At 40.5% G+C, this 26,531-nt stretch overlaps 1 protein-coding gene across 1 annotated transcript in view; it reads right to left on the bottom strand.

Moving 5' to 3' along the window:
* RYR3 (ryanodine receptor 3) overlaps positions 1 to 26,384 on the bottom strand; it is a 466,421-nt gene extending 440,037 nt beyond the window's left edge. Inside the window, 1 exon segment of the mRNA XM_039843988.1 lies at positions 25,978 to 26,384. Within this exon segment, the coding sequence (XP_039699922.1) occupies positions 25,978 to 26,028 (51 nt within the window). The 5' untranslated portion in view covers positions 26,029 to 26,384.
* Positions 26,385 to 26,531: the final 147 nt, after the last annotated feature.

The raw sequence follows: 26,531 nt of genomic DNA, 5'->3' as shown, positions 1-26,531 counted from the left end.
TTACGGAAGCTAGGAGCTTGGAGGGGAGCAAAGAGCCACCCCCATGCTTTTAAGAAAATCAGAACTTTCAGAGGACCCGTGGAAACAGATTCTCTTTACATACACCTTGGCGATGCTGTCAAATACTGACTCACAGTAAAGACAGCGCCATGCATTAGCTCATGGGCTACTTTTCTTTGTTTTTGTTTTTGTTTTATGGTGAGGAGGTGAGAAGGTAATAAAATCATGCTTCCCTGATGCCAATTTCTCACTTCCATGATCAAAAAGACTTCTGCTGTGGTTGCTCATTTCTATCTTAATTAATTGGAGCAAGACAAAACATTAAAAACAACCAACTCCAGTTTTTTCAAAGCCCCTTTAGAATCCTGTGAGATGAGGGACTGTATCTAGATACCTCATCACAAATCACAATGTGTCCTCCAACATTACCTACGAGGAGGGACCTAGGGGACAGAGTTTAAACAGAAATTCCAAACTACGAGTTAATATCAATAAGAAATGTCTTTTTCCTTTGGAAATGGTTGTGAGGTTAAGTCTTGGAGTATGGCTGGGAAATTTATAGTGTGATTACAACAGCAATGTGAACCAGAAATCTGAGGTATAGATTCTGATAGCTACGGCGAATTTTTTTTAAAGTGAAAATCATGCAGTTTTGAAGAGAGGGACCTCATTTCTGATTTAGAATTTTGGAGAAGGATTCTGAAAAAGGACACTCACTGATACAAAGTCGCTTTAAATAAAATCATTAGTAATATTACATACATGAAACTAGAGACCATCTTTCCTTGAAAATGATTTTTTAAACTATTGCAGGTTATGGAAATTCCACTTATTAATATATTTTCAATCCATAGTGGATATCAAGTCACTGAGTAGATATGTAAAAGAGAACTGGCATCAAGGGCTGAGATCTTAGTATAAGAAATGAATGCCAAATCCCAATTCAGGTGAGAATGAACATGCCTCAATTTTCAATGGGCAAAAAATTTCTTTTATGAGTATAACTTTCATCATCTTAAATTTTATTCCTAATTCGTAAAATGTGAGTTTTGAGGCCATGACACAAATTGTCAATTCTCTAAACTCCACACTATGGAAATTTGCAGATGGCAGGGGCCAGAAGTCAGAGAAGACTCCCAGCAGGAGCACTTATGTAACATATGCCGCCTTCCTAAATGCTGAAGTAATCCACCCACCACAGCTGTAGGGGCAGGACCTGCTGCTGGACTGGAAAGCAGAAATCCTGCCCATGCATTCCCATGTTGATTCTCTTATTTCCCCTGCTGAGTCATTTGTTTAGCATGCTAAGTAGGTATAGAACACCTGGATTAGCCAGGTGAATCATTAGACCTAAATTCTGGTCCAGGCCTTGTCACTAATTTGCTGTGTGGCTTTGGGTAGGAACCTCAGTTACCACCTTTGAAAAAGTATAATTCTGATCTAGAAATGACTACAATCTCTTTGAGCTCTAACATCTTTTGATTTTTTCAATCCTTTTTGGACAGAAGGCAGTGACAGGTATGATAGGGTTCAAGCTCTCTTGCAGGCTGTGGACACCACCTTAAGGAACGTGATGTTCACTACTGGAGCCCTCTCAGCATTCTTGGGCCTCTCATATCAGCATTTTTCAATAGGGGTTCCATAAGAGAATTCAACTTTAATGTCCTAAGTCATCCCCTCTCTGTGATGAATGAATTCCCTCCTATGCATCTAGATTCATACGTACTAACTATGTACTATCCTTAGGAGAACTAAGCAAACAGTCATTCAGGTCAATTTTCAGGTCGCATGGTTCAGATGAGGAACCTCAGTTGAGAAAGCCTACAAAGTATCACCTTCCCACAAAATTATTATAGAATATTCATGCTAAAAGGACCATATCGATCATTCTATTTCAATGGTTCTCAAAGTGTAGTCTCCAGACCAGCAGCAGCAGTGCCTGGAAACTTGTTCAAATGCAAATTCTCACTCACCCCAGTGCACTGAATCAGAAACTCCAAGGATGGGGCTCAGCAACCTGGTTCAACAAGCCATTTAGATGCATGCTCATGTTTAAGAATCACTGTTCTAGCCCTTACACCTTCATTTTCAGATGAGGAGAATAGGAGTGCAGGAAAATTCACTTCTCCAAGATCGTACCTCTAGAGCCTTGGTCAAAACTCAGGTGTTATAAAGTGAAGTACGTCCTCCCTCCAAATTCGTATGTTGAAGCCCTAACCCCGCAATGTGACTCTATTTAGAGATAGGGCCTTAAAGATATAATGAAGGTTAAATGAAGTCATAAAGGTGGGACCTCATACAATGGGACTAGCGTCCTTATATGAAAAGAAAGAGACTCCAGGGACGTGTGCACACAAAGTAAAGACCATGTGAGGACACAGAAAGAAGGCAACTATGTGCAAGCCAAAGAGAGAGGCCTCAAGAGAAACCAACTCTGTTGATACCTGATCTCAGACTTTTAGCCTCCAGAACTGTAAAAAAATAAATTTCTGTTGTTTAAGCCACCTAGGCCGAGAGATTTTGTTACAGCAGCTCTAGCAAACTAATACACCAGGTCTTCTGATTCTCTGGCCAGGAATATTTTATTTTAATTGATTTTGGAATTCTGGAACAAGCTTCCGAAGCCTAAAGAAACAGCCGTCTTTAGGATAGCTGTTCTGTCAGCACAACGGACAGTAAGAAGAGGGCTTCCTGGAGTCCCTGACCACGTACGTGCACAGGTCAGGCACTGCTCAGACATTGTTCAAGCGGTTAGTTCTCTGAGCATGTGACTTGTGTAACAGCTTTGCCACAGTGATGGTGGCGGGGGTGGGGGGCTGTGGTCTGATTTCATAAAAGGATTCAAGGAGTTGCTAAATCGGGAGATGAGGAAGACGGAGTAACACGGGATAAGCACTGTTTGTCTTTCCAGAAGAAGCAGGAAGCAGTATTGGGACAGGTATCTAGGAAGGGCAGTGACCAAAAGCACTTTGATACGCCAACCCTGGGAAAAGGGACTTGTATACATTTTATACGCAATTTGTCACCTTCCCTTCCTCTTCTCTATTGGGCCACAAAACATCCCGCCTCTGGTGTTCCACAGCTCAGGTAATGGCATTTTTATTCCTCTGATTACGCTACCTAGAACTCGAGGTCACCTATGACTTTTTCCATTCCCTCATCCCCCCTAACTGCCAGGCAGAGCCAATCTTGTCCATTCTGCTTCTGAGGTATCTTTCAAATCTTTCACTTCTTCTCTATCCTAGCTGCCACTACTTTGGAGGACACTTTTGTCATCTTTTGCTTGAACTAAACCTGAAGGCTTGTAACTGATCCCCTGGTCAGTGGCCTCACTCTTTCATTTCCTCTCCAAAATATGATCTGAAGTCTTCCATCCAAACCACAAATCCCATACGAGGCTCTTCAGAATCCTATCTGTGCTCATAGTCTGCCACACCCCCATTATGTCCATAAGCTGAGCAGCAGCTCACCTCCCCACTCCTTCAGCCACATCCCCATCATGTCTATAAGCTGAGCAGCAGCTCACCTCCCCACTCCTGAACCCAGTACATCCCTTCACTCCTCTGGGTCTGTATATATTAGTCCCAACTCCCTCTGGAAAATGCCTATTTGTGTGTGTGTGTGTGTAATGTCATATAGGATTTAACAACAATCCCTGTGTTCCCACCACCAATATAAGAATAAGAAACAGAATATTACCAATCTTAGGAAGCCCTCTCTTCCTACCTCCCCTCCTCCATCTGCCAGAGCTAGCAGCTGCCCTTTAATTTGCAGATTTTTCAGTCTCTTGCTTTTTTTTATAGTTTTATTACATGTGCATGTACCCATAAATAATATGTTTAGTTTTGCTTGTTTATAAAATCAAGTGTTCATAGTTTTCAAGGACTTGCTTTTTTCATTATTATGTTCATAAGATTTACCCATGTTGTTGCAAGTAACTGTAGATAATTCATTTCACTGCTCTCTATAAATATATATATGCATGGAATGCATACTATTTTCCTTTCTATTGTTGATGGGTGTGTGGGTTGTTTCTAGTTGTTAAACACAATAAACATGCCTGAACACATGTTGATGTACATTTGCATGAATTTAGAGGCTGTTTCTAAGAAAACTGCTGAGGCGCAGGGTAAGTATATATTCAATTTTACTATATTATCAGGTAATGCTATATGTTTTCCCAAGAGGCTACACCAATTGACAGCCACGATGTATTAACTTTTTCAGCTATTGATAAATTCAGTCTGATGATATTTTGTTTAGGATTCTGTACCTATGATAAAAGTAAACTTGGTAATTTTTCTTTCTTAAATAATCATTGACTAATTTTGGTTTAAGGTTGTAATGGCCTCATACACTAATTTGGGAGTGTTTCTTCTCTTTACACTCTCTTAAAAGGTTTTGCAAGATATCAGTTACTTGATCTTTTGCTGTTGTTATAGAATTTGCCTATAAAATTACCTAAACCCTGTGGTTTTGGAGGAAACTATTTTTTAATATGTTGGTTCATTTTACTTAATAGTTTATGGAATTATTCAATTCCTGCTCCTTATTGAATCAGTTTTGATAATTTATACTCTTTTAGAAATTTTATCTAACACTTATGTTTTCAAAATTATCAGTATAAAGTGGTTATAATATTCTCTTATCTTTTAAATCCCTGCTGCATCGGAGGTTTAACAATATTATTCCTCATATTATTTATGCATGCTTTTTCTTGTTTGTATCACTTTTCAGAATTTGAGAAGCATTATTAATTTTTGTGTTGCAACACAAATCTTATGTACCACATTCTTTTTCTCTCTAGCAGGAGCCTACCTATACTGAATCACCCCTCCATTGTCAAATCTGGATAAAAGATCGCTCACTGAGTGAGTGTGCTGACAGGCAGCATGCTGTTCCTTTTTAGTTCACTGTGCTTTCTGTTACTCTCCTTACCAATTCTCACAGCTTGTAACTCCTAAATAAAAGTACAGTAATCCCCCCTCATCCACAAGGGATATATCCCCTAGAGGATGTCTGAAATTACAGGTAGTACCGAATCCTATATATACCGTTTTTTCCTATACATCCATACCTATGACAAAGTTTAATTCATAAATTAGGCACAGTAAAAGATTAACAACAGTACCTAATAATAAAATAGAACAATTATAACAATATTCTGTAATAAAAGTAATGTTAATGAAGCGTCTCTGTCTCTGTCTATATGTGTGTCTGTCTGTCTGTCTCTCTGTATCTGTCTCTCTCTGTCTGTCTGTCTCTCTCGTAACCATCTAATAACCAAAAGATAGCTACTCATTGACTAACAGGCAGGTAGCATATACAAAGTGGATATGCTGGACAAAGGGATGATTTATATCCCAGGGGGACAGACCAGGACAGCAAGAGATTTCATCATGCTACTCAGAATGGCATGCGATTCAAAGTTTCTGAATTGTTTATTTCTGAAATCTTCCATTTAGTATTTTCAGACTGTTGTTGTCCATGGGTATGTGAAACTGTAGAAAGCAAAACCTTGGATAAGTGTCAGAACCATTGTATTAGAAACCTTAGTCTTTACCTAAGGTCATGCTTTCTGGGCCACCCAGACTAAAGCAGTCTTTTTATTTTATTAAATTTATTGGGGTGATATTGGTTAATAAAATTATATAGGTTTTGAGTGTACAATTCGATTATACATCATTTCTATATTGCATTGTGTGTTCGCCACTCAAAGTTAAATTTCCTCTGTCACCATATATTTGACTCTCTTTACTATATCTACCTCTCCCCTCCTCCCTTTCCCTCTGGCAACCACTAAACTGTCTTCTGTGTCCATGAGTTTTTGTTTGTCTTGTTCGTTTGTTGCTTTCAGTTTTATATTGCACATGAGTAAAATCATATGGTTTAACTTTTCCTGTCTGACTTATTTTGCTTAACATGATAATCTCAAGATCCATCCATGTTACCACAAATGGCAGTATTTCATCTTTTCTTATGGCTGAGTAATATTCCATTGTACATGTACCACATCTCCTTTAGCCAATCATCTATTGATGGACACTTCAGTTGTTTCCATACGTTGGCCACCTGAATAATGCTGCAATGAACATTAGGGTGCATATATTTTTATGGATAAATGTTTTCAAATTTGGAGGAGGGGGCTGATACCCAGAAGAGGGATTGCTGGGTCATATTTGATAAATCTATTCTTAATTTTTTGAGGACCCTCCATATTATTTACCAAGGTGGCTGCACCGATTTACATTCCCACCAGTAGCGTATGAGGGTTCCTTTTTCCCCACGTCCTCTCCAACACTTGTTATTCTTGTCCTGTTGATGACAGCCATTCTAACAGGGGTGAGGTGGTATCTCATCGTGATTTTGATTTGTATTTCCCTAATCAGTGAAGGTGAGCATCTTTTCATATGTCTGTTGACTATTTGTATGTCTTCTTGGGAGAAATGTCTGTTTAGGTCCTCTGCTCATTTTTTAATTAGATTGTTTTTTTTTTTGCTGTTGAGTTGTACAAGTTCTTTGTATATTTTGGATATTAGCCCCTAATTGAAGGCATTGTTCGCAAATATCTTCTCCCATTCAGTTGGTTGCATCGGTGTTTTGTCGAAGGTTTCTTTTGCTGAGCAGAAGCTTTTTAGGTTGATATAGTCCCATTTATTTATGCTTTTACTTCCCTTGCCTTTGAGGTCAAATTCATAAAATCCCTCTAAGTTCAAGGTCCATGAGTTTAGATCTATGTTTTCTTCTATGTAAATTATTCTTTCAGGTCTTGTATTTAGGTCTTTGATCCATTCTGAATTAATTTTGGTGTATGGTGACAGACAGCAGTCTAGTTTCATTCTTTTAAAGCAGTCTTTTAAAATAAGCCCTTTGGCTTTGTTTTATTGTTTTTTGGTTTTTTTTTTACTTCTGCTCTTGTTTTTAGCAATTTCTCTTCCTTTCTCTAGGCTTATTCTGTTGTTGTTTTTTATAAGTTTTTAAGCTAGATGATTAGTTTATTATAACCATTCTCTTTTTCTAATATTAGCCTTTAAGGCAGAGTTTTGCTAACCAGGAACTATGGTCAAAACTGCCCCCTGTTTTTAAAATAAAATTTTATTGGAAAACAGCCACAACCATTCATTTATATTGTCCATGGCTGCTTTTGTGCTACAACAGCAAAGTTGAGTAGTTGAAACAGAGTTGTGATGGTAAATGGTGATATTTACTATCTATTCCTTTACAGAAAAAGTTTGCCAACCTTTACTTTTTTATAAGCTAATTTAGAAATTTCCACTTGCCTATCTAACTTAGTCTTAAATTAATATCTTTACCTTGCTACAACAATACAGGGGACTAAATATTCTTTATCATTAATTACTTCCTTCCTGATTTATATGCTCTTATTGTCCAGAATTTTGAATATATATTAATTTTTTAACCCCCAAACTTACTTACTGTTACTATTTCACATAGACTTAACTCCCATTTTTATTTATTTTAGTTTTATTTTGTTTTCCTTACCATTTCCTATTTCTTCTCAGCCCTTCTTTCTGGGATCATTTTTATTCCTCATAAGGTATTCCTCACACCCTTTAGTGAAGTACTGTTGGTAGCAAACTTTCCAAAATTTGTTTTGTATGTAAATGTTTTTATTTAGTCTTCACTCTTAAAAGATCATTTCACTGGAAATCTTATTTTCAGCACTTAACATATAAATATGTATTGTATATATATGTTTTTGTCATAGTAGAATTAATTATATACTTATTAAAATAATTACATAAATATACCAAATGTATAAATACGTATAATATGTGTATATTTTTGTCACAGCAGAATAACTAGAAGTGTTTCCATCACTAAGTAAATCAAGGAAACTAAGAGTCTATTTCTAGTTAAACTATTAAAAGGCTATTTTATTTTCTAGCTAAGAGTCTATTTCTAATTTGCTACCCAAATTACTTAATTAAACCAGACTATGCTTCAGTACATCTTCCAAAATGTAGAATTAGCTGGTGATCTACTTTGTAAGAAGATTAGTGAATTAAACAGCTATAAGATGATAGGCGGGTTGAATTTAAGGACAGGTTATTTTGCATTTTAACTATGTGATTATATCCTAAGGTGCTAAGCATTAGGAACAGTTTTAAATTAATATTTGAAAGAGAATGGATCAATTTTAAAAAGAGGATTCTTCTAAAAGTTTCAAAGTATACTTTTCTTTTAACTCTAATGTATTAAAAAATATACTGTAGAATGAAGAGACTAAAAACCTTGAACGCCAATCTTGAAAATAGATTCTCTCAACTCTGATCATAAAATTGCAAAAAAGGCCTGTCACTCGAATGCTCTGCCCCTAAGAAAACAACTACCTGAAAACGAGGTGAAGTCCTTTGCATTTACAGAGTTCTGATGAATCTGAATACTTTAAATCTATCAAATGTACCCTCTGCCACCCAAAATAAAAATAAAACCAAAACGTATATATTAAGCACAAAGATGCACAAGCACATAATCACACGGACCAGCCTCTGATATGGCTCAGTGTTCCAGCACCTTAGTGTAAGCAGCCATTTCACCTGGACCACTGCAGTCACCTTCCAACTCATCTCCCAGCCTCCACCCCTTTCTTACTACTTGGAAGCCAGAGCTCTTAACCAAATCAGTCCCTTCTTAAAACCTCCCAAGAGCTTCACATCAGAACATCCCAACTCCCTACAATTTAAAGACAGTAGAACACAGTGGTCAAGGGTGGAGTCCCTGGAGCCAGAACCTGGCTCTGACATGTACAGACTGTAAGATTTGGACAAGTTTTTTAACCTCTCTGAGCCTGAGTGTTTTTAAATGAGTAAAACAATGCCTACCTACATGGTAAGGTTGATGTGAGGGTTAAATGAGTTAAAACAAAGCGTTTAGAATGGTACCCTGCTCATGATGTGTTAACTTGGCTTACATAACCCTGTTAGACCTGAGAGTCCAATTTACCTGTAACTTCGCCTTCCCCTTGCTCATTCCATACCAGCCTCTTCAGCCTTAGAGCCTCTGACCTGTTCTCTCTTTTTTTCTTTTATGTTCTTTGTGACTTCTCTCATACCATTCAGAACTCAACTAAAGTGTAATCTTCTCATTATTTTGCCTTAAATAACCATCAGACATCCAGAAACTGCCACTCTCTATTCCTTGATTATGTATAAAATTCAGTTTACTCATTGTTTTTATGTTTGTCTGTCTCCCTCACTGTACAGTAAGCTTCATGAAGGTAGGAACTCTACATGTCATGTTTATTGTCATATCTCTGGTTCCTACCGCAGTGCCTGATACATAGCAGGAACTCAAAAAATACTTGCTAAATACTAGAATAAATGAAATGCTTACTAGAGCATATAGTTCTTCATGAATAAAATGTCAGTTACTATTATTGCGAGATAATATTAGACCTGGAACTGACCTTAAAAATTACCTAGCCCCATTCATTTTAGAGATAAATGAGCAATTAAATAGCCTAAGTTTGCCAAACTAGTGGCAGAGCTAGGACTACAACCCAGATGCTAAGGGTGGGTATTTTTTTTTTTTGAGAGAATCCTGTGAAAACCAATATTTCACTGCTTTTTAGTTCAAATTTTAATTCTGTAAAACTATATCCATAAGACTGATAAAAGACGTTACTAACCTGGGGGCTACGGTGGTTCTGAGCAGCTATTCTTACTGCAGCTACGATCTATGCCATCCTGCTACTAGCACGCCTAGAATTCCAGTTATTAAGCCACTTACATGAGTCAAAGTACCGAAGACCGATCTCAAAATAAAACTATCTAGGTGCAGTATTTGTCAATCTTTAATACCCTAGCTCAAATTAATTCATAGAAATGGTAACGAGATACCAAACATCCCACAACATGAAGGAACTATGGAAAGAAGAGTAGGAAAAGTTAGAGCACAGAAGAGCCAAACTATGAAAAGCAACCCCGCTCCCCACCACCATGCGTGTAGGAAGGTACAGTCAGTCAGTAGGAGGAAAGCTGGGTAGCAAAAAATGGCATTCTGGCAACTGCTCTTGTGAGACTATTTCAAAAAGGGAGATAGAAAGACAGAGAAAACAAAAACAAAGAAACTCCTGTTTTAGCTTTATTTAGTATAAGTTTATTTATGGAAATAAATAGATGGCATGAAGAGGGAATATAGGTAGGTTTGGTGGGTGAATGGGAGACAATAGCCTACAAAAGAGCATACCCCAATAATTTGGGGACAAACAAAATGTTATACTGAAATGACATCAAGAAGCATCACCACCTTGAAATAAGTTATTCATGAGATTAACTGGTCGATATGGTGCTTCCATAGAACATAACACAAATAAAAACTGAACACCTAGGCCCAGAACACCTCAAGCTTGTGCAAGGAGATCACCTTGAAGTATGTTCAGAGTCTTCGTATATAGATTCAAGATCGCTTTCTTTCACTCAGTTGCTCTGCCATCTTGATTTAGCAACTGTTGCTTTCCTAACTCCCAACTTTTAGCTCCACTTCCTATATTCTGATAAATAGCTCTTTCTTGACATTATGTAACCTCAGAAAAACATCCCTCCTGTGCAACAGACCCTGGAGTCTCTTGCAATTGGGTACCATCTTGTAGGCTGCTTATCCTGGGCAGAGACCAGTCTTATGCTCAGGTATTGAATAAAAAAAACAGACTACCATTTGTCAAATTGTAAGAAATAGATAACAACATAAGAGGAGGCAAAAAAAATTAAGAAATACTGAGAATTTTGAGAACTGAAGGGTAAGCATTTATGAGTGTGGCTCCAGCCTCAAGTATGTAATATGTGCTCTACTTCTTTTTGACCAAAATACACCAAAGTAGGATACCTCTCCACACACTAAAATGAATGAGCCTGTTATAAACATTCTTTCGGAAACATCAGTTTCCTTTTGTCACCATCAATTCTTCATTCATCAAACAGCTTAATGAACTTTAAAACCCTACCTAGATAATATATTTGAGCCAAGTAATTTCTCCTGGTGAACCTGTAACCTGACTTTCTCATTCATATATAAATCTTTCGGAATTCTTATTAGCATCACTCATGTCCCTCAGTAATCGACGTCCCTGGGGACACAAAATTTTGGGTTACTTAGGAGACAAGTTAAATATTTGATGATGACCCACTCATGGAAACCCAGCTCAGAACTACATAGCAGTTTTTACCTATATACAAAGTAGAGAAAAAAATTCACCAGCCCATGTACTTAACACATCTTCCAGAAACCTTCTCTATGTCAAGGGGAGGAAACGAGCTTGGAAAAGAAGAGGAGGCAAGAGACAGTCCTTAGGCTTACGGACCAGACTTGGTGGACAACTACAAAAGGTCAATAAGCAAGTAACAGCTGCTGTTGCTCTGACTTTACATCTTCTTTAATTCGAGCCCTGATAGCCTACATGCCAGGGCTAAACTTTACTTGTACTTGTTTATTTTCAGAGAAAGACTAGAAAAAGAGAGCTAGAAATGAGATAAGAGAGAAGCAGTTGATAACAAGGAAAAGAGAAAAAAATGTAAAAAAGAGTGAGCAAGGGATGAAGGAACAGAGAATGTACATAAGCTTGAGAAGGAGAAGAAAAAAAATATTCTTACAGGTTTAGATGCATATGAATGAATGCTAATTCTGAGTTTATTAAAAAGTTGCAAAATGATTTAGGCATTTTAGTGGCTATATTAGACCCATGAACTGAAGTTCAAGACAACAATTGCGCCAATTGTAACATCTAGAAAAGTACACTACATATCGATCTTAACTAAAACATGTGAAATACGTGCACTCAAAACTGCATATATATGATGTCTCCAAAACTATAATGAAGCTCTTGATGAAACAGAGTGTTATCTGGGGTACTCACTTTAATAATCCTATATAGAGTAGCAATAGAGAAGGGGCTCATCTGAAGATGTAGCACAGGACATTAGACCTGAAGAAAAGGATCTGAGAAGGGTTAACTGAAGATTAGGTGGAAGAAAGAAGCTGTGATGAATGGCCCTCTTAATTAAGCACTTCTACATGGGAACAATGGCAAGCTTGAAAAGCACTCCAGAAAGATAAGGATGCCCACAGGGAGCAATCAATGATACTACATAGCTGGACCTAGAGGCAGAGGTTAGTTGGAACATGAGATATCAGATTTCAAATAAACTATGTTTCCTCCTGTTTTCTTCATTTTGTTTTATTAGGTTGTTCTATAAATGTTCGGCACATGCAACAGGCTGTGCTGTGTTAGTCTTTGAGGACACACCAGAAATAGCAACAACAAAAACTCAAAGTCCCTAACTTAATCTCAGACACGTGCATGTGCACACACATGCGCGTGCACGCACACACACACACGTACACACCTTTTCAACTTTCTGGAAAAAAGAGTCACTCTCATTAGAAGTCCACATTGTCTAACTCAGAATGGAACCTGCAATTTCTGAATACGGAGTCTTTTCAAGAAAGGGTTGCATCACATTACCCCTAGTGGCTTTAGAGGGCTCATGTGTCCCATGAACTTAGGGTGGCCTCTGGCAGAAGTACAGGAGCCAAAGTTTAACAGTTTAAGGTAAGAGGGACACTGCTGGTACTTAAACTTTTAACATCTAGAGTCCTAAATAAGGCCTTTAATAGGCATACAGTCCTTCAGTACTAATCAGTTTCTATTTTTTAAATATCCTTGACATATCTACTTCTTTTTCTATCACCTTAAACTTAAACCCCTTGGCCTGAGCCAAGGTGAATCATCTTCTATAGCTATAGAGTAGTTCTCACTCCATCAGGAAAAGTTTAGGTGCAATATTTTCTATTCCAGAGGCAAGGTCACTTCCCTGTCAGCAGAGGTTCTTTCTTGCTAATAGTCTCAGACCTCTCAAGTCCAGACTTTACAATCACGGTTGCTAACATGATTTATATTTGTCCTTAAAGGGCCAACTTGATCCTCAAAGCATCAGAGGTTCAACTGTGAATTGAAGAAACAAATTTAAAAAGCACTCTTACATAATCTACATCTATATATTCTACTTTACTAAAACTAAGCAGTACTGTATTAACATAAGCCTATCTCCTGAAATCTTTAGAGTTAATTGTACTTATGTTACCTAGGTCTCCATTACCTAAAGAATAAAGGCCAGATCATCTTGATTTGCTCCCAAAATAGTTTTCCAGTCTCATCTCCCAATAGTCTTCCATATGCCTCTTATGCTTTAGCCTTTATAGTTCTCTGAACATGTCGCATACCTTCGAACCTCTGGGTTTTACTTTATGATGATCTTTCTGTCCAAAATACACTTTTAGGCCCATTTTCCATTGACCAACATCTTGCAGGGGTCTCCAACCCCCCAGCCATGGACCAGTGCCGGTCCGTGGCCTGTTAGGAACCAGGCCGCACAGCAGCAGGTGAGCAGCGGGCAAGAGAGTGAAGCTTCATCTGTATTTGCAGCCCCTCCTCAGCACTAGCATCACTGCCTCAGCTCCACCTCAGATCGTCAGGCATTAGATTCTCATAGGAGCACCGGACCCTGGTGCCAAAAAGTTTGGAGACCGCTGCTTTAGGTGACTTCCTTTTTAAAAAAACGTACCCTCTCTTATTCCTATTTCTCTAGGAGATCCAAGGTATTCTACTATAGAATTGAACATGCCAGTGCCCTAGTGACCATTCCTTATCTTTCAACCCCAAATGCCACATAGCCAGATCAAAGTTTTGCTCCTAGATAATCTGGCAATCCAAGAGGAGGTAAAGAAACATCTAAATGCACTCCCTCACCCCCAGACAATGCTTACCTTGGAGATAATGCCTTAATCCAAAAGAATTTTTCGAATGTCAGGAATTTCATGCACTTTTCATACAATGAAGAGAAATCTGAGGCAAAGGGGTCACATCCTCCCCAAGGACATATTATATCTAATGTTGGGCTAGAGAGAGGTTAACTCTAAATCTCTTTTACTCTAAAACCCCAGTAAACTACTTTTTAGTCTTCATTTGATTTGGGGAATTTAGACGAGTTCTGGAAGCCCCTTCTACAGTTATAAGATATTCGCCTTCTTACATGTGCTCTGGAAGTTTCACTAGGACATGAACATGAGTGACATGCATTTAGCATAGCCAGAGACCAGAGCAAAGCCCTGGGATCAGTCAATGATCAGTCAATGTCATCACCTACTACACAGCTGGGAGTCAAGCACAGGTTCCTAATGTTCATTAAAAGCATGATTTAGGACCGCAACCTTTATGCATTTAGAAAATCAAGCATGAACACAGGCACACCCACAAGTTTTCATTTGGCTAAGTCTTCTAGGGAGCAGGTGGCAAAGCTATTTAGATTTTTTTCCAATTAATTGAGTTAGAAATTATAGTAAATAAACATTTTAAGTACATCTTACAGCCCCCAATCTCCGCCACCACCCGCCCAAAATAAAAAACGAAAACTCCCACATCACTGAAGGGCAGTTGCTTTAGGATCCCAGCTGGCTCGTGGAAGCTCAGGCTGAGCATGGGTGCTGGGGCCCTGGCAAAGGGGATCCCTGGCCACTGGGGAGTGGGTTCTGCCATTAAAATATGTATTATATTATTTCATATACTGTAGCACAGAAGAGAAAATATGCATAGCATTAGCCAGGTACTGTGCTCATGACAGCTCTACAAACATCACCACATTTAATCATCTCAACAGTAACCTAAGGTGTTAATATCCTCATTTTAGAGATGAGTGAACTGTCAGGATCTCAGAGCTTGCAAATGATGAATCCAAAATTCACATCCAGGTCTGTCTTACCTTAAGCTCTTAACTACTCTCTTAACAACGACTACATGTGATAATGGTATTGACACTGATGAAATGGTAAGGGTGATCTGAAAATGGTACATGGTACCAGAGAAACCATCAACTTTAAGGCTGACAAAGGAGAGAACTAGGACATTTGATAGAAAAAAAAAAATGGTCTGGCTAGGCAAAATTTATACTAATTATAGTCATTTATGTGAATTGTATATAATTATGTCTAATTATCAGCCAGTAAAATATTTATGTGCCAAAAAAGAATGTCAGAATAAGTTTGATCTAAAATTTATTTGATAAGAATAGTGAACTCCATACATATGTAATCAGACTTCACTGTTGCCCAGGTTCTGATATGCATGTGTGACATTATTATAGCATTGTATACTTTTTAAAGTGTGCTTTCTGAGGACTTCCTTGGTGCCAGACATTATCAGATATTGGGGGGAAGGAGGTAGCTAATACTACTAAAATAGGGCCTTGCTCTGGAGAATCTTGGGGTCTGATCAATTCATCCTGACCTCTTCCTATGAGTTATGATTTTCATCATTCTATGGATTAGGAAACTCAGGCTAGAGTAGATGAAACAGCTCAACCATATAGTTTAGTTTTCTATCCACAACTTAAAAAGTGAAATTTATTGCCAGCTGGTAAAACAACAAGATTTAGCACCAAAAGAAATCTTTTTTCTTTAAGGAAATCAAAAGCTCACCCATTCTTTATCATTTGGGGAAATCTTGCTTTATTTTTTTAATGAAATTTTCCATCTACTTAGCTCCGTTAAGCTTTCGGTTTTGGACACCAGCTTTATGAGTGACAATGAAAAGCCAATTAAAGTGATACAACCAAATCAAAAACAAGGTGCCATTAGCAAGCCCATTTGCCTAGACTTCCTATGCACCTGTCACTCTTCAAGAAGCAGAGTTATTTCAACTAGGTAAACATCTACTCTCCTCAAAGGAAGGGAAAATTGTTAGTATGGATCAAATAGCCAACATTATCCAACTTAATTCCATGGAAAGCAGAGAGGGAAAAAATGAGAATCATGTTTAAGGGAGTAAGAATCAGAGGCTTGGGCCACTGGAGGACAGGACCCTCAGAGGAGAGGGCACTAAAGTATGTAACAAGGATCATCCTTTACTTTAGGTTCACACTTTATATCTGCAAACATAAGAAGAGATCTGAGAAGGTGCATAGCCAGATTTTTACAGTGGGATGACCTTGTATTGCTGAAAATACAGTAAAGCAAAATACAGTAAGGCAAATTTCCATATTTAAAACACAGGTTGAAAAAAAAAATCTACACATATACTGTAATGCATATACTGTAGTGAAATGCTTGCGTTTAGGATTCTCCAATCATGTTACCCATCCACTGATGTGAGTAATCAAAAATTGCCGAAGGAAAAATCAGTCAGGTTTTGCATCAAGAGGCTTTGCAAAGCAGACTCTATGAGAACTGATCAATCTGAGCTCTTGAGGTTATGTCCATTCTAGACTCACTTCCATTCACAAAGCCTAGTCACATTATATAGTTAAGCAGAATGTCGGGAATCGGGAATCAAGACCACAGAATAATTATGGGGTATTGTACTTTTCAACTTATAAGATGAATGTGTGGAAGAAAATTTAACTTTAGGTGGTAAAAACACAATGCAATATATATATGACATAGTATTGAATTGTACACTTGAAACCTATATAATTTTATTAACCAATGTCATCTCAATAAGTTTAATAAAAGTTTTTTTAAATGTGCAATGACATTTGTAGTAGCTAGTGTGACTGATGTCAAATGTTTACACTGTTTGTTGAGAGATTATTAATAGCTAATCCATATTTATTGAGGACTTTCTAGATGTTAGGCATTCTACCCAGCATCCTACTTGTATTAACTGACTTAATCCTCACAACAACCCTCTGAGATAGGCACTGCTTACATTTAACCCATGAGAAAACAGGCACAGAGGTTAAAGAACTTTTCCCCAGATCACACATTTTAACAAGAAAACTTTTGTGCCATAGAAGTATGAAGAAGTTAAATTAATTGTTATAAATTCATCTGAAGTGACTGATAATCTTGCCACTTCAAAACAAAACTGAGCTCCCTCTGTACCCTTAACGGTGGAGGCCTCAGATGGTAAGATGTCTTATTCATCTATGTAACACTCCCAGTAACTTCTTCAGCGCCAGGCACAGAGAAGTTGGTCAATAAATGGATGCCCTGCTTACTTTAAATTTCACATCTATATCCATATGACAATTTTAAAGCCTGTATAAAAGCTAACAAAATCTGAATTCATTTTGACGATCAAATCTATCATTTATTAAGCCTATTAATCTGTCTGCCTGCCAATCTCTCTCTTATGCCCTGTGACAAATGATACATTGTCATTTATGTTGACATTTTCATCCAAGGTCCTTGATGTGTATTGTGAGCCTGATCCTACTCGTAAAAATATTCATGCATTCTAAGGAGCACATCCAGTCAAAACAGAATCTAAGGCTTCATCCAGGGCTACACACTGGCAGGCAGCTCAGAACTCTGATGCAGATATGTTTTGCTTGGCTGGCAGTGTTTAAGAATTTTTTTTATTTGATTGTATAGATCAGGCCCGCTTCTCTTGCGGGGGAAAAAAAAAAGCCCAAGTCATACGTTTAGTTACCCGCCTGTCTCCAAAAGCGTTTAAGTTTGTGAGCTCTCTGATCTACAGGTACCTAGAGATTTGGAGTCAACTGAACTTAACACCCCTGTGTCCCTGGAGTTTATAATCTATGGCTCATGCTTTAGGTTGATAGGAATCTTTTCAGGCAATCGGGCAACTAAACTCTTATTCCAAACTGCTCCTTCCATAGATACATATCTAGTTCTCCTGGAAGAGACTCGGAGTCTCTTCACTCTTATTTTCAAGGCATCTCTTAAGATGTAATCACTATTACCGTGCCTTTATAAATGGATGAACTAAAACAAATCCAGGGAAGGGCTGACAATTCTACAGATATCCGTCAATGGAAATACCACCGAATAGATCAAACACTTTATCTCTGAGTTTACCATCTTGACTGATATGTTCTCTGTTATGCTTTTCATCCTCAATACCTCTTGCAAAGAAATGAGATTTGTTCAAGACATCGCTATGACTTGGACTCCTCTTTTCACCCAGCCTAGACAGAGGAGAAGAGGACTTGGAGGTAAACCATTGCTAAACTTAAGAACAACAGCCATGTGTCCGGAATAATAGTGATAAAGAGGTTTCAGAGGGGCTCACCCTCCTCCAAAAATAGCTGCCTTATTTTGACTTGACCTCTTGGATCCAGCTTTTGATTCAATGTAGAGTTGTGGTCAACTAGATCTGTCTTATTGCCCTAGTATTATTCACAGTCTGGATCTGCTCCACAGCTTAGGATGCAGCAGTTTCAATCAATACTTCTTACACTATGGATAATTGTGTGCCACTGATGAAGAACTTTCCATTTCTTCCTGTGGTCCTACTGACTAGTTCTCTCTGCTCAGGCCCATTAGAGAACTCAACTGTGAAATTATTAGAGAGTAAATGTCAGGCCATGTCACTGGTCTGCTGAGAAGCCTGTACCTTCCAGTAAGAGCCTTTTCTATTTGCTGTGTTGGGAGATATGCAGCTCACCTTGGCATATTCATTCTCTCATTCCCACTCTCTCTCTCTCTCTCTCTCTCTCTCTCTCTCTCTCTCTCTCTCTCTCTCTCTGAGTTTAGGAAGTGTTCTAAATTGGTTTCAGGGATGCTGGGACATTTTCTTGAGATACTAACGAGTAACAAATCAACGAATACGATAACTGATAGTGAAGTTTTGTTGCTCAAATACTTTTCTGTTTCAGGAAGGTGGCATCTTAGTTCTCATTTTATGTAGAATCACCTCGTCTTATTAAAATCTGACTTTCTTTTTCTAATTGTTGTCTCTGATTCTAAATTATCTAAAATAAAGTACTTATGAGCACCAGTCCTGGCTGCAAATAGTTTTCTTTGAGGGCCTGTAATGAAGTTGGCTACTTTCTTCTATGTAACTCAAGGATTCTTCTCTGACCAAAGGTCACAAGTAGACAAAGATGGAATCTCTGTGGCACCAGAACCCAGATTTCTCTGCCTGATGCTGCTTCTGCCTACTCAGGGTTCTCCAAGAACCAGTGCAGAGCTCACTTAGGTTTCCCCTACCCCCTTCAGTAGTGCTCCCAAGTGCTCTTATCTTTTGCCAATTCAACTTCTATTCCCCCAGGAACTGGTTCTATTCAGCTGTTAATGATTAATGGTACCCGCTGAGATAACAATTTTGCATTTCGGTATTTTGATAGAAGGAATTTCTTGAATCGGTGTCTTATCCCAAAGCAAGGAGAAAGACGGCCTCTGTACATGGGTCATATGGACATCAACACCAACCCAGGTTTGTGTCCTTATACCTTCCTTAAAGCTATGCTGCCTTACTCATTCACTGGTTTGTTTCTATAGCATAAAACAACATATACACTGAACTCAGTAGAGAAACTGTTGATGCCCTCAGCAGCAGCTCTGTCTCCAGAGCTCTCTCGGACCTCCTCTGCACTCATAAAGTAAGCAGCAGCAAGCAGCTGTCACCCCAGAAGGATGGCTCATGATGAGTAAAATTTCTGAATCTCTTTGTAACCTGATTGTAGGATATAATGTTTGTTCTCCCTTCTTTTTGGGCACTGAGTCCAATAAAAATAAGACTTCCTCAAGAAGACAAAACCTGAAATCAATGAGGAATTCACTGTATAGAAGTGGAAGGTGAAAGAAAAGAAAACAAAAACACAAACAAAAATAGGGTCTGATGCCTCAGTGTCTCCTATCTGTAAAGCCATGTCCCACCTAAAGGACAATAGCCCAATATATTCCTGTAGAGTCAGCAATGCGCTCTGAGCTAGAGAAGGGAGGAAGTGCATGTGAGAAGAGGAGGCACAAATCTTTTATTTTTGAATACTGCACCATCAGTCTAGGAAGTGATCTGAATGTTTTCTAACATTCAGGAATCGGAAATGACATAAGGAGCAATCTTGCCTCCTCACGAGACCCATCCCTGTAGCAGGATCAGAGCTAAGGTGTCAGTACTTTTTCTTCCTTGTCTCTGAATTGAAGACGTGCTATGATGGCAAAACTCACTGAAGCAAGGGAAACTGCAGTGGCTGGAAATGTCTTTGTCCCTAAAATACCCCATTGACTTCTAAACAAGGAGATGGCTGAGAGGACACCAGTCTGAAGCTCTGAAGACCGAACTTGGCTCCCTGGGCAGAAGTGGTGCCCTGCAGCCTCAGCACTGGCTGGGCTCCCACCACAAAAGCATCTGCTTCATCCAGGTGCGGCCAGCAGGAACTTTCCAAAGGCCCTGACTCCCCTAGATAGATGTAACCGAAACAGCAAAATCCCTGGGAGGAAAAGCAGGGTTAGTTTACAAGAAAGCTGGTCTCAGTGCTCTGGGGGAAAGGAAGAATGGGCTCATGAAAGAAATGGGAGGGAGGCAAGGAAAGGGATCGCTTTGAAAAGAAGAGATATAGGATTCAATAAGAAAAGGTGGTCCTATGGGAAATAATAGCTTTGGTAATTATCTGAGCAGACCAAAAACAAAAAACAAAAAACAAAAAACCATTAGATGTTCTGTTTGGTGGCTGGAATCCCGGGGCCTGCCTGGCGTTCTGAAGGCTATTGCGACAACTGAGTTGCCTTCTCAATTAAGTCTTTTCATCAGATCACTTGAGAAAAGTTGGCAGTTGCTTTAGTCGAGAAATTTCCCAGATAGATATACTGGGCTGGACCGACACTGGAGACAGTCTAACAAATCTGGGATGAAAGTAAGGACCTGTAGAAGAGAGCGAATGGGAGAAAGGGGAAATATGGTGCTTTTTCAACAAGATCCAGTCACAAGCAGGGTTGAGTGCAGGAGAAACACAATAATAATACTCTATGAAACATACCCTCATCTCTTATTTGGGGTATTAGAATTACTGTTTCCTCTCACCACACTTCTGCAAAACTGTTAAAGCAGGTGCCATCTCATACAGTGGAGGGAAACAAAAGCTCGATTTTTTTAAGTGACTTGTTGAAGGTCATGGTGAACTAAGGCTAGAAATAAGAATTCTTGCCTCTACCTTCAATTTTTTTATTACTTCATTCCACTCCTACTGGATAATCTTGGATTATGGGTACCTTAAAGATAGAACTAATTTAGAAGGGTTTATATGATGTGGAATTATGAGAAATGAGATAAAAAATATTGGTTTCTGAAGACTAGGGACTTCCTGGGCCTACCCAGAGATTGATACAAATCACTCAGGAGGATTCCAAGTCAATCAGAAATGATGGAACCAGTGGCTTCTAAATAGAAAATTCTTTAAGTAGTAAAGCAAAAGTCAAATTATGAAATAAAATTTCCTTCCTAAGAATGAGTGAAAACAAATGATCACAAAAACAAGCAAAAGAGGCAAATAAACACAGATATATTAAGACCCATTTAAATAGAAGTCCTTCGAAAATAATCATCTGAGTATTTTGCTCTCAGAGAAATTCTTCTCACTCTTTCTTCTTCAATATTTTTATCCTTAGATTAACCTTAAGAAACCTGAGAATTATTTTGCCCTCTAAATCAATATTGGAAAAGGAATAGAGAATTGTTAAAAAATGTATTTCCCTTAAGGGTCCTCATTCTGCTTAGCAATCATATTAGCATAAGAAAAAAGATGCAGACATCAGATACAACCTCCTTCAACTGCAGACCTGTTCTTCGTCTTGCTCCAAGTACACTGGGCTACATACAACCCATTCCGAATATTTCCAAGTTCATGGTCACCATCACCTCCTTCCCCTGAAGCTCAGCAGCTTAAAATTCCTCAGGACAACCTTGGTCATGGTCAGTCATTGCCTTAGAGGTATGACCCAATCCCATCCCTAATGCTGATACAGCCTTTCTGATACAAGTTAATTTCTTTGTGAGAAGGGTCTAGCTTCCTTCTCACGTCTACCTGGGGCATCTCCCTGGAAAGGAGGGGATATTGGGTGCCCGGCTACTCTGCTATAGTTCTTTAATAAGATCAGCTCTCTAAAGCCAAGGGAAAAGAGATCGAGAAGCGGGGAAGTGATGTTGGGAGGCTCAGAGTGTGGAAATATTCTGAGTTTTGACATTTTAACCATCAAACCTAATTCAGCAGGAACAGCCCAGCCTAGCTCTCCAACGACATACAACTTGGGTATATGGGCCCTGCATTCTAGCATGCCTTCCATTACCACTCACTGTCACCCTGAGCCACTGTGCCTGAAAGAAGTCACTCGTGTCCACCTCCTCCCCCTGACTCCTTGAGAAATAGCTACCAAAAGCACGACACTGGCATCTCGCAGCTGTTATGTAAATGGACTCTGCTGAGGGAAGAAGCAAACCGTTATCTATAAACCACCAAGTGAAAGTTCACTATCATCCCAAATTGGGAATACATGCTCTGGAAGGATCACATTAGTGCCACAGCTCAAATTCAGGGATTTGTCTTCGTCACCCCAGTGGGGAGGAACCCAAGACCATGAGACTGGTCTTTATTCTCAGCCAGTGCCTTCTCTTGTCCCTTGAGAGATGCAAATTTAGATGGAGGACAACTGTGTATAAGGAGGGCTAAATTAGGCATCTATGACCAATCTTTAATTGAAATGAATAGAAAAAACCATCTATTTCACTTGAGTTCTGTTTCAATTAACTTTATGGCGGAGAGGGGTTTGGCAAGGAGAAGGCTGTGGTATTTTTAAAAAAAACAATAAGCTGAGGCTTGGTGGGTTTTCTTTTCTTTTTTTAATGGACAGTATAGTCTAAAGAAAAAAATTGGGGGGAGAAAACATCTTCTGCCTGGCGCTCTCAAAGCATGATGTGGTGCCAGCTGCTCCACCAACTGTCTGGAGATAGGGTAATTGTCACTCTTCTCACCGTAACTTCTTGCTTTCGGATCGGTGGCTGGCAGGTTTATCTGCTTCTGAGCAGCCTCAAAGCCACGTCAGTGACACTGGCTACGTCAGCAAGAGCAATCCGAAAGGAGGTTGATGCCACTGCCAGCAGCATGGGAGGGAAAATTTTAGCCTTAAAGAAAATTCTTAGGTCTGTCTGGCTGACTCTCTCATTGATTTAAATGTCTGCCAGTGATTTCAGAAGTCCAGAAGAAAATATGTGGTTTTACACAGCCATTTTAAGGTTTGGGGTACAGGAGCATTTAGTTAACATGATGTGCTTCCCCTTCCAAACCCCTGTGTAGAGAGCCTGCCCTCTACCTAGGAGAGGGTGGGCTTCAAATGTGGGCTTCAAATGAGGATGCAACCAGGATGAACACCACCACCTAGCGAGTGTCTCAAGCCCCACTACACACACCTAATGCAGTAATTCTGGCCCACTTCATGTCATCGATAGTTGTAGCTGCTTTCATTTTTGTCACTATCATAATAAACAGGACACCGTAACCACCAACAATCTGAATAGGATCCTTGACACAGTGCTATTCTGTGGTCTATTTTTAAAAAGTAGGTTTAAAAGCCTCTGCTCCCTGCAATGGTAGTCCTCTAAAGTTCATGGCTGCAAAGATAGGATTCTATTCCATCGTCAAGTATCAACGACCTTCTGGTCCAGAACAACGTTAAGTTGAGGAGGCATTATGTGAAAAACATACAGCCAAAATGCTTTAAAAGATATTGTTTGGGGAAAGAAAGAGACCCTAAGGTAAAGGTAGGTAGGGGAGTTCAAACTGAGATAACTTCTTGAACTCAGGCATATTTAAAGGCAAGAAAATTTCTCTGCTAGCGCAGCCCTGTGATTCATGACTCCTCTAAAAGCAGCAAGATAAAGTCAAAATTTTGTACAGGTCAAACTGTGATTGGTTTCAAAGAAATAATTTTGTTTCATTCATGGATATCAAGGAAGAGGGTTAGAGTTCAGAAAGCAGCAGTTTTCATTTCAGTATATTCTTAAGAATACAACCTCTGGAGTAATGCTCAATGCCAGGCTCTGGTAGGAATCTAATTTAACATTATGTAATGACAACTGATTGTAACTTGCTGGGCAACCATGGCTAAGTCAATTGATTTCCTATGCCTATTTTCTCTATCACCTATTTTTTCATCACCTAGTTTCTCCAAATAAGCCTATTTCTCCCCCATAAACCAAATATTGAAAAATTATGCTACTTCACAGGGTTACACACCTAAAAAATATTTAAGGTGATTATTAGAAGAAAAAGAATCAATTACATAACATTTGGAGTCATTTCCACCATGATTACTTCCAGATCTCCGTCAAAGCCATAACTGATATGTAATACCTCTGCAACACAGGCTCTTAACCTTGGTCCTTGAACCCCACTGGGGGCCATGGATGAGCTTTAAAAGGAGCCCAACCACTCTGATCTCGGGGGCAGGATGCCCAGACACACAAAGTTTAAGAACCACTGCTCTACAGGAAGCCTTGGTTACAGGTGGACCAAAAAACAGTTACACTGTCCAATGAAGAAGAAGAGTCAGGGAAGGTGGCTACAGAAATCAAGAGAAACACAAAGGATGAGGATCTCAAGAAAATCACCAGAATTTGCTTTGACTTTCTGGGTCATCTATTCAACACTGACACTATCTGTCAGAAGTATATTTCTTCAAGCAACCATGCCTAGAAGATCATTAATAATAAGCAGAAGTAACAAGTGATTGAAGAGGGCACATGCAGGGAGTACTTAAGCTGCCACCCATCCAATACACCTGTCCGAAAGAAAACGTAGAAATTCTACAGGGCTTTGGGGAGGGAGTATCTTTACAACAAAAGAACTGTAAACAGTGGAGACCACGCAGGGGTTTAGTGTGCGCTTGAAGGGTGAGGACCAGGTCTGGTTCTGCAGATCAGATGGCTAATTCTGTAGTATCAGAAGGATGGCGAGTCTTACCATATCTCCCCAATGAGACTTAAGTCCCATCCCTGCCCCCGAAACCATGTTTGGAAGAGAACTAAAGGGACCTGTAAGGAAGCACTATAAGAAGGAGAAGGAACGGTCCGAAAGATGGACAAGACCTAAATTGTGATCTTCAGAGACTAGGTCAAAAGGAGACACAGAGAAGAGGAGAGGGAGAGAAAGAATTTCATTCTAACTCCCGAGAGCTAAACAGCATGCATAAAAGGATCTAACACTTAGAGAGCAATTTACAGTTTACAAAACATTATGACATTCACTATCTCATTTAATCCTTATCACCCTGAAACGCTGGTTATATTTTCTCCATTTTACACATGAGGAAACTGGGGCTAGGAAGGGCGGATTATGCGATTTGCTCAAGGTCACCTGCTTGAAATCAGAGCTGGGATGCACCCCAAGGCCCCCCACCCATCTTTGTTGTAGTTCACCTTGAAAGGCTTTTCATTAACTCCTAAAAGACAAGGTTGATGTGGCAAAACAGACGTCCCCTTCCTCCCCACCCCGCCCCCGCCACTTCCCCTAAAATCTGGAGCAGAGCAGCGCCCTCCGGTGCCAGGGAGGGGACCTGGGTGACGCGGACCCACAGACCGGGGTTTCCCTGTCCTGCGGGACTTGAAGGAGCCGGCAGCAGAAGCCACTGCTCTTAAAACTCCAGCGGTCAAGGAACGCTCCAGCAGCAGTTGCGGGCTTGGGGCTTAACGTGCGAGGGGCAGCTCTGGATAAATTCCGAGAGATCCCAGGACTGGGACCCAGCGCCTGCTCCGGCTTCTCGCGCTCGGCTCCCCACGCTCACCCCTGCCCCGCCGATTCCTTCTGGCGGTTCCCCAGTGCTCCGCGGTGCCTCCGAGGCAGAGGGCTGAGGTAGAGTGTTGGGGGGTGACAGACGACTGTGGGGTGAGATCTTACACTTTTATCCTACGGGTCAGGGCAACCACGAGCAAGCCCTGGCTGGAACTTTGGGCGTCAAACGTTTCAGATCAAGTAGCAAGTTGCCAGGAGAGCGGTAGAGGTGGAGGCGGAAGTCTGGGGTGGGGATGGCGGTAGGAAAAGGGCGGGCGGGAGAAGGAGCCCCTTCCCACGCAGCCCCTCAAGTCCCCGCAGGTGGGTGGCTGAACCGTCTCTGCAGCCCATGGGTGCGGAGAACGCGCCCGGCACCGCGGCGCAGCGCAGCCCCTTCTCGCCACGTCCCGCGCTCCTCCCCACCTGCCCGCCGCCTCGCCCCGCCGCGGAGACTCACAGTCCGCAGGAACTGGATCTCGTCCTCGCCGCCTTCTCCCCCTTCGGCCATGGCTCCCGAGGCGTCGGCGCTGCCCCAGCCTCCGGCGCCTCTGCTTCCCTCGGCAGCCGCTCAGCGTGCGCGGCAGCTGCTCCGCTCTCTCTGCTCCTCCTCCTCCTCCTCCTCGGGCTCCTGGCTCAGCCTCAGCAGCGCGGAGCTAATCCTCGACCATATAGGGAGCTGGGCTAACACTCCACTGCACTGCAGAGCGCCAACGCCAACCAAGCAGCCCGCCCACCCCTCTCACCTCTCGCCCCAGCCAAGTGCGCGGCGGCCGCCGGCGTCGCGGAGAGCGTAGCGCCTCGCGCGCGGAGCGAGCTGGTGGGCGCGGGCTGGTGGGCGCCGGGAACCAGGCGGGGGCTAGGGGACCTCTCCTCACAGCACCGCACCGCACGGCGCCGCACGGCGCCGCACACTTAGCCCCGCGGCAACGAGAGGGTGCCCCCTACCCTACTCAGATCCACAAACAAAGGACAGTTGCTTAGCCCGAGCGCAACCCTCTTGCTTTGCCCACT

This window comes from Pteropus medius, unplaced genomic scaffold (genome assembly GCF_902729225.1).
Source record: "Pteropus medius unplaced genomic scaffold, Ma_sr-lr_union100, whole genome shotgun sequence".
Taxonomy (NCBI): domain Eukaryota; kingdom Metazoa; phylum Chordata; class Mammalia; order Chiroptera; family Pteropodidae; genus Pteropus; species Pteropus medius.
Note: the sequence above shows the minus strand (reverse complement) of the source record. Positions and strands in the feature narration are given on the sequence as shown.